At 34.6% G+C, this 9,071-nt stretch overlaps 1 protein-coding gene across 1 annotated transcript; it reads left to right on the top strand.

Annotated features, from left to right (window-relative positions):
* Positions 1 to 810: 810 nt before the first annotated feature.
* On the top strand, positions 811 to 8,815 carry LOC118580883 (NKG2-D type II integral membrane protein). Its single transcript, XM_036182904.1, has 8 exons — positions 811 to 916; positions 3,412 to 3,450; positions 4,089 to 4,185; positions 4,247 to 4,263; positions 4,565 to 4,600; positions 5,306 to 5,454; positions 6,086 to 6,189; positions 8,698 to 8,815. The coding sequence occupies exons 1-8, from the start codon at positions 811 to 813 to the stop codon at positions 8,813 to 8,815; spliced, it is 666 nt and encodes a 221-aa protein (XP_036038797.1).
* Positions 8,816 to 9,071: the final 256 nt, after the last annotated feature.

Genomic DNA, 9,071 nt, shown 5'->3' with positions numbered 1-9,071 from the left:
GGTATTCAAAATTTTCACACAACATAATAACTGTTACTGTTTTATTCAGGTTAATAATGGAATTATGTGCAAGCAATGTTTAGGGCTAATATTTAAGCCTAAAAGAATATAGATACTGTCTTTTCTTTTACAAAATGATTCAATTAATGATGGAAATTTCAAGAAAACAGCTAAATGGCTTTGTTTAACTTGCTTTCTGCAAAGGCAAGACTGTCATATTTATTCATATTTATTCTGAGACTTTGGAGTCTACTATTTAGGCCTTTGTGTGTCCCTGACTCGCAAGAAAATTGGTACTTTAGATTTACCGTTTTATGCAGTTAGCATTATTGATACCAAGTTCATCACATTACACTTAATTGTTAGGATGTCCCTAGGATATTGTGCTGATACCTTTTATCTTCTGTGATGTAGGAAAGTTAATACAGATTTTGAATTACTTTGCCTTATCATTATTACATATGGGTGGATGGTATAATTAAGTCTGTCTTCCTATATTATTTCTTTTCATTATATAAAGCTTGTTTTGATGTTAGATTTCATTTTACATTGTGAACTGGTTTACTTCAAAAGTACGTATTATTTTGCTCACAGTAATTCTCCAAGGAATGAACATTGTTATATCTATGTTATGAAATATAAGCATCTTAATAATGAAATAACAGAAAGCAAAAGAAAACTCATGCTGTCTCTTAAAAGGATGCTCATGGGAAGTATATCCATAGAAACACAAATTGAAAGGTAGAAACTTATTTTTCAAATGGCAGAAAGTCCAGGGAGTTGTGTCAGCTTGAACTATTTCCTCCAGAGATGAACAAATGCCATAATTACAAATTCAAGCCAACAAAGAGGGGTGCTTCTCAAGGGTGGCCAAAACAAAGATCTGCACTACCTACCAGCCAACCCAGAGAGAATGGTAAGTCTCAGGTTCCATTTGTCTCCTCCTGATGGACTGATGTGAATGTAGAAACCATGCTATTGTCAATGACAGCACTTGTTCTTACCTATCCAGGGAAGTAAGTTGTATTTGCTCTAAAATATTATTAGGAATTAAAATCAAGGTACAGGTGATGAGATAATTTGTCATAAAGTCAAATAAAAGGAGAACTTGAGGGGTGGTCTACCTTTAATATATCTATAAATATATATTTCTAGAATATCTAGAAATAAACTGTAGAAAAGAAAACTTAAAAACCATCCAACTATCTTCTTAAGCATGATAGAAGCAATAATTTGTAGCAATTTTCAGAGATCTTTCTGAATGTAGTAGAGACAATCTGTACTCAAACTATTTTCAAGCCAGAGTATTATTGATATTAGAATTTGTGATGGTTTATATTATAAAAAGGAGAAAACCTGAGCCTGGTCTGGTCACACATGCCTGTCAACCCAGGACTGTAAGTAGATGCAAGGGAATTGAGAGGTCAGGTTGTCCTCAGCCATAAAGAGTTCAAGGTCAGCTTGTTTACATGAGGCAATGTTTCAAAAATGTGATGGAATAATTCATTTAAAGAGAAAGATTAAAAACTAAAAAATAAATTAACAAAAGTTATTTTAAAGAGGTAATTTGGGAATTCAGTCATGTGATATGTAGTAACCAAAAGTGAGTGCTTATGTAGTTCTGTACATGATATTGAACAGACATTGAATAAAATTTAGTAAAATTCTCATTTTATGAAACTTAGATCTTCAAAATTCTATAAACATAAATGTTGATTTTAGTATGTATATGAGTTTATAGATGCATAGAATATGTAAAATATCCCTTATTATACTATTAAATATCAGGAGGAGTTTTCAATATAATTATTAAAATGCAAAAATACTGTTATTGTCATTGTTAAACATTGTTTCAATGTTGTTAAATTACTATTCAAGAAAAGGTAAAAATGTAATATTGATCACAACAGAATTTAAAAGCAAAAATAATACACTTATAAAAGATATAAATCAACATATTTGAAAACTTATAAATGGATACTCCATAAATGTTAAAATTAGTAGTAATAAAATATGAATGTAGGCTTGACAAAAATTAAAACACAGATGAAAGTCAAATTCTTTTCTAAATAAAATATAAACAAAGTGTAATGGAAAAACATTTTCTGAATAAAGATTAAAGATAAAAGTAAAAATAAACTTTCATATTAAAAGTAATAGAAATGGCTTTATTACTTACTTCAAATTGCAACACACAGAATGGAAAAGGAACTATTTAAAGATAAAGACAGCACCTTATAAATAAAACCTTTATATGTGTACCCAGTTAAAATGATTCTATTGAGATGTCAATACACTATAGTTTAAAAGTGTCACAGTCTTAAAGATTTCATTAAAAATGATTGTTTTATTTTTATTTCTCCGTGTGTGTGTGTGTGTGTGTGTGTGTGTGTGTGTGTGTGTGTGTACAGATGAGTGCAGGCGCTCATGGAGTCCAGAAGAGGGTGTCAAGTCCCAAGGAGCTGGAATCACAGGTTGTTATGAGCTGGGAACAGATCTCAGGGTCTCTGGAAGAGTAGTAAAGCACTCTTAATTGATGAGACAAATTCCCAGCCCTTCATTTAAAGTCTTAAGGCACAAATAAATAAATAAAGTGCTAGAATAGTCATACTAATATGAAAAGGAAATGTGCTGTTATAGGATAAGCACTATCAAATATTCAAGCATTTTATGAAGGTAGGAAAGTTGCACATGTATGGAAGGAGCAGGATGATTAGCAGATATATGAATAATAAATATAGAGTAGAGCTCTAATATACTAATGAAAGTACTTCATATAAGTGACAGGACACAGATTTATTCTATAAGTACTGCTAGAAACATTCTGTGTATGTTCTACAAAGAATACCTCCTGTAAATTTCATTTCTGCCAAATATCACACACACAAAATTAAATGGCCCAAATAACAGTAAATATTTGACATTATTATAAATGCATTTTATTCATATCTAGAAAATATGAGTCATTAAGCGAAGTTTGATCAAATAAACCTGGGAAAAATAAGCAATTCCATCCCTGTGAAGATATCATAAATAGAAATGATATCTGTAACATATGTATGCAAAATATATGACAAGGTATGGTGTCATAATCACCAACTGAGATATATAGAATAAGCTAGTAACTTGATAAAAACAAGGAAAGCCTTGAAGAAATAAAAAAAATATTATTTAAACATAAGTAAAAATTCCTCAACTTATTCATAACAGGAAATAAAAAAATCAAAACAGAAAAATATTACATACTAAGTTTATACATTAAAACATGTAAATAATATTCATTACTGAGGAATATGCAGCTGAACAGAGAATTTCATTTATCTGTTCCACTGTAAAATTAGTGTAAGCTTTGTGTATTGAAATTTTCAGTCACTAGAGAATGTAACAAGGGTGTGTCTATTTATACACTAGCTATCATAAGAAGAAACTCCCCTATAGAAGAACTCAAAAATGAGTTTAAAACATATTATCATTTCTAACACTGAGACTTAAAATGCAATTGAAATGTCCACTGAGAAAATTAAAAGTCTATTAAAAAAACTGTAAAAATATCAATGAAAGTGAATACAAGTATTTATGCAATTTCCTCTCTTTATATGTCAAAATATGGCACAATCCAAGAATGTTGTCCTAACAAAAAACATATAGACTATTTTCCTAATATCTGAAATGCATGTTTTTAAAACCATGATTATAAGAGTATTCATATTTAATAACTTTTATATCTACATAGAAAATAAAATTGAGAGATGTGATTTATTCTAAGAGAGGAAAATAGTGGTATAAGCTGTAATCCCACCATTCAGGATCTGTGGTTGAAGATTGCAAATTTGTATACAGTCTGAGGCTACATAGATAGACTTTGTCTAAAAAAGGGTTTAGAAACTTGGACCAAATCATGGAAGTGATTACCACATTTTGTACTCTTATATTTAAGTCATTTATAGTGTATTTATTCTGCTTGGTCTAAGAAAAAGCTCTTCCTCTACCTTTTCATAAAGATGCATACCAGCATTTATACTAAACAGGAAACAGGGTGGTCCCTTAGCCTGCCTTTTGCTTTGACCTTTTCTGTTCTTCTTTGACAGTATCTCCGTTGTTCGTTCGCCGAGTCATTGCTGCAGCCATGGCAATACGCTTCATCATTATCACACTGATATGGTTTGCCATTTTCATAACCTGTAAGTTAATCAATGGGGTGTGGTGTGTTACCTTGATTAGACTTCAGAAGCACACTGGGGACCAGAGAGATGGGTCAGCCAGGTAAAGGATTTCTGTATAAGCCTAACAACCTGAGTTTGATCCCCAGAAATCTCAGACAGGTGGAAGGAGGAACTGACTCCACAGAGTTGTTCTCTGCCCGCCATACTCATTCCATGGCACATAGGTGCCCTCACACACATGCCTACGGGCACGTGCCGATGGGCACACACAGAAGTATGGAAACACAGAGTAAAATAGTGAAAGTGTTTTTTACCAAGGTGCTGCTGTTCTACAAACATAAAAGTCACTTTTGCTTGCAGTAAAAGTTACTAACTTTTAAAAATTATAATTATTTTGATAGTGTTATGCAACAATGAGGTTCCAATTTCTTCAAGAGGTGAGTGAATCTTTTTAACATTAAACACAAATTGCAAACAGCTATGTGTACTAGGCATTCAAAAGACAGAAATGAAATAGCTGGGTTTTGTCTATAACTCACTATAAAAGTTGTTGCTTTTAACTGTGGAGGCCAGGTAGTGGGCAGAAGATCCAGTAATGGTTTTACATTCCTTTAATTCCAGCACAGGTTGAGGCAAGAGGATCAAGAATTCACAGCCAACCTTGGCTGTGTAGAGTTCAAGGCCAGAATGGGTTACATGAAGCCCTATCTGGAAACAATAATGAATAAATCATAGATTTTTGCTTCATCCATTACATTTTATTTTGTTGTATGTTGTTGTTATCTCTTAGAAGCCTGTTCTTACTAATGAGGGATGGAAAGGGAATGGATCTGGATGGGAGGGGGGGTTGGAGGAGCTAGGAGGAGTAGGGAGGAGAAACTATAATCAGTATATATTGTATAAGAAAAATCTATTTTCAGTAAAAGAAAAACAATAAATAAATAAAAAGAATCTATTTTCAGTAAAAGAAGAGATAATAAATAAATAGTAGAAAACCCTTAGTTTGGGGACATCCCTGTGTATATATTATAATGATTCAATTATTTAGAATTTCAGAGGTGGAACAGGTGTTTAACTTGCCTAGATAAAATCTGCTTCAGTAGTCAGGTGTTCGTAGAGTTAATCTATTCTCTTTCTGGAAGGTTACTGTGGCCAATGCCCTAACAACTGGATATATTATAGAAACAATTGTTACCATTTTTTTAATGAGAGAAAAAACTGGAACCAGAGTCAAGCTTCCTGTTCGTCTCAAAATTCCAGCCTTCTGAAGATATACAATCAAGAGGACCAGGTCGAGTATTTAATTCCACTTAATTCTAATACATGAGGTGGGTAACTCACTGGAGATTGAGCCTGGAACATACAAGAAGCACGAAGATGTTCTAACATGTACTCCAGACAATAATGATAAAAATTAAGGACTTAGAAGCTGGGGAGGGGGCTTAGTGAGCTAAAGTATTTATTCTGAAAACTTGAGAATGTAAACACAAACCCCACAGCACCCATCAGGCATTGCTGCACATGTCTGTAACCCTAGCACTGAAGTCAGAGACAGGTAGATCCCAAATGCTCCTAGCCAGACAGCTTAGCTGAAAAGGTTTTTGCTTCAGTGAGGGGTCATGTTTCAAGGCAATAAGGCAGGGAGCAAAGGGAGGAAGATACCTGATGTCTTGTCCTACCTTCTATGTGAAGAATGATCTGCTATACATTCATAAGCATACACACCACACAACTGATGACCACCTCCAAAGAGAGAAAAATTAAGAGAGCAAAGATACTTTGCGACTACCTATGGTTAAATGAGAATTACACTGGCCCAGGGACAATGCATCCTTCCCCAAGTGGGAAGTGAGTGATGTGGATTTGTGTTTCTGATGCTCTGAGTACGGGTTTCATCTTACTTTTCTTGTGGTTTCTGACAGGATTTCTTTAAGCTGGTGAAGTCGTATCACTGGATGGGACTAGTCCAGAACGAAACAAATGGCTTCTGGGAGTGGGAAGATGGCTCCACTCTCTCACCCCACCAGTGAGTCTCAGACTAGCGGGTTTTGAGCTGGGTGTCTGTTCAGCTGCCCCTATGAACACTCATTTGTCAGTTTCATTTTCACAATCTGATGTATTATCGTATTCTAGTAGAGTTAGAAAAAGTACTCAGACCCTAAACCCAAAGTGCAGGGAGAGTGGCAGAGTAGCCAACATGAATATTAATGAGCATAAATTGGTTACTATGGGCTAAGTGCTGAGAAAGATAGATCTTATATTATTTTCATTTTATAGATAGGAGCACCACATATTTTTATTTGAATATTTGTGACAATAATTGTGGAGATAAAACTGATGTACAATAAGCTGTACTCTTCTGTAGCATGATTCTTAACAGGTCTTATTAATAAAAACAAACCTAGAGCCAGGTATTGGGGTGAACACTGAAAGATCAGAGAGACAGAACAGGCCACAGCTAACCTCACCTCACCAACTTCTCAGCTGATCCTGTTTCCTCAAACTGGAAGCCTCTGAGTCCTCATCCAAACAAATCTCAGCTGAACTGCTGCTCAAAAGCCTAAAAGCTTAACCAGCTCTAGTTCCTGGTCCTCACACCTTGCCTTATATACCTTTCTGCTTCCTGCCATCACTTTCTGGAATTAAAGACATGTATCACAATGCCTGGCTATTTCCAGTGTGGCTTTGAACTTACAGAGATCCGGGTGTATTTCTGTCTTTTCAGAATGTTAGGGTTAAAGGTATGTGTGCCACCATTTTCTGGCCTCTATGTCTGTCTAGCGGCTGTTCTGTTCTCTGACCCCAGATAAGTTTACTAAGGTGTATAATACATTGGGGAACACAATATCACCACACTCTTCCATCCCTATTAGCCCCTTTTCTGTTTTTATATTTACAGATATTTTTAAAATGATGTAACTTATTACTAGCTGTAGGCACTATGCTGTAAAATGGCACAATAAAAATAACAAATGCATGAGGCCCCAGAGATGCTAAATATCTTCATATGCTCAGTACATGACATTTACGTGTATCACATCATGAGGTTATACTCCACATACACATACAATTATAGTGACAATTAAAAATTAATAATGGATGCTTTAATGTGCCTGGATTGAAACCCACAAAGAAAATCCATAATAGAAATTCAACCCATTAAAGGAGGATAACATCAGATCACTGTCTTTTTAGTTTTCACTCTGAAATTATTATTGATTTCTTGAGTCTTCTACTTCTGACTTTTCTTAGAAGAAAAAGTTCTCTTATTAAATTAATCCATGGAATTCCAAATGTCAAGACAAAAGTAAAACACACACATGTGTCAGCACACATACACCACACTATATCACTATACACACATACACACACACACACACACACACCACATTCATCACACATGCATGTGCACATGAGCTCACACATATACACCACAAGCATGCACACACACACACACACACACACACACACACACACACACCACAAATATGAATAAATGTATATACATACACAGGTTTTTATATGTATATATGTGGATGTGTGTTGAGGAAATTACAAATACTTTTGATTTTTTACCAAGTAATATTGTGTATGCAGTCACCCCTTGGTAGCCATGGTGACTGATTCCAAAGTCTCACTCTCTCCATAGACACTGAATTCCATGAATGATCATCATCTTTATTCAGAATGGCATAGAATCTGCATGTAGACTATGGACAATTATGTACAATTTAAATCATTTTTATATTGTATTAACTTTATATATTATATAATACAATATTTTATAGTTGTACATATTTATATATTGTATATCCATTGTATATATTATATAATACCAAGTAGAATATAAATATTATGCAAATGATTCTCACACTGCTTATTTAGGAAACCATGACAAAATACAAAGTACATGTTCAGTACAGATGTGGGATTTGTTTAGAGTATTAGTCAGTTGTATCTGACAATGATAATCTGTTTACTTGTGGAAAATGGTTTATTTTTGCACAAAACACTACAGCAATAAATTCTAAGTTTAGTTCTACATCCATTGATAATGTAAATATTTACTACTAAAGAATTGTGTTGGAGCTTTTTACTCAGGTACTTACAGAGACAGTTTAGAATTCTGAGGTGATTCATTTCTGCTCTGACCAAAAGAGCCAGGCAGTGGTGACACAACCCTTTAATCCCAGCACTCAGAAGGCAGAGGCATGTGGATCTCTGTGAGTTCAAGGCCAGCCTGGTCTACATAGAGAGTTCTAGGACAGCCAAGGCTAAGCAGATAAGCCCTGTTTCAAAAATAATTAAAAAAAAAAATTTTTAAAGACATTTTTACTTTTATTTTTGTTATCTGAATTGGCTCTGTTTGGATGTGTGTAAGTTAGAAGGGCTAACTAAACATGGTGCTAAAATGATGTGATATATATCTGAAATGCCCACATTCAAATCCTACAAATAAGATTCCATGTTTGTATCCTTCATTAAACAAGTCTGGATAGCATAAACAAGTCACATACCACTCTCTCTGTTCCAGGTTAACACTGGTGGAAATGCAGAGCGGATCCTGTGCTGTCTATGGCTCAAGCTTTAAGGCCTACACAGAAAACTGTTCAGCTCAAAACACATACATCTGCATGAAGAAGGCAGTGTAAGAACTTCATCAACCATCTTAGCAACAGCCAGGATAAGAAAAGGAATTATCCAGGGAGAAACTGGGACTAAAAATAAGAGACAGAACGTATGTCCAAGACAAAACAGCAGGCCCATGCCTTGCAGAAACAAGCCACAGAATGATTAGCTAAACATTCTGCGTGCCTTAAAACAAGGGAAGCTAACTCAAAGGTCATCAAGGCTACCATTCACACCATTCTCCAATCTGCCTAGCATTAGGAGAAGGAGGCAAGGAGG

Source organism: Onychomys torridus, chromosome 3, assembly GCF_903995425.1.
Source record: "Onychomys torridus chromosome 3, mOncTor1.1, whole genome shotgun sequence".
NCBI classification, from domain to species: Eukaryota; Metazoa; Chordata; class Mammalia; order Rodentia; family Cricetidae; genus Onychomys; species Onychomys torridus.
The sequence above is the reverse complement of the archived record's forward strand: the minus strand, read 5'-3'. Positions and strand labels throughout refer to the sequence as shown.

Bases quoted from the DNA above. Each gene is read 5' to 3' on its own strand.
- LOC118580883 (XM_036182904.1), top strand. From the start codon at position 811: ATGAACAAATGCCATAATTACAAATTCAAGCCAACAAAGAGGGGTGCT. The intron at 917-3,411 runs GTAAGTCTCAGG...TTTATACACTAG, and splicing joins CAGCCAACCCAGAGAGAATG to CTATCATAAGAAGAAACTCC. The intron at 4,601-5,305 runs GTGAGTGAATCT...TCTTTCTGGAAG, and splicing joins GGTTCCAATTTCTTCAAGAG to GTTACTGTGGCCAATGCCCT.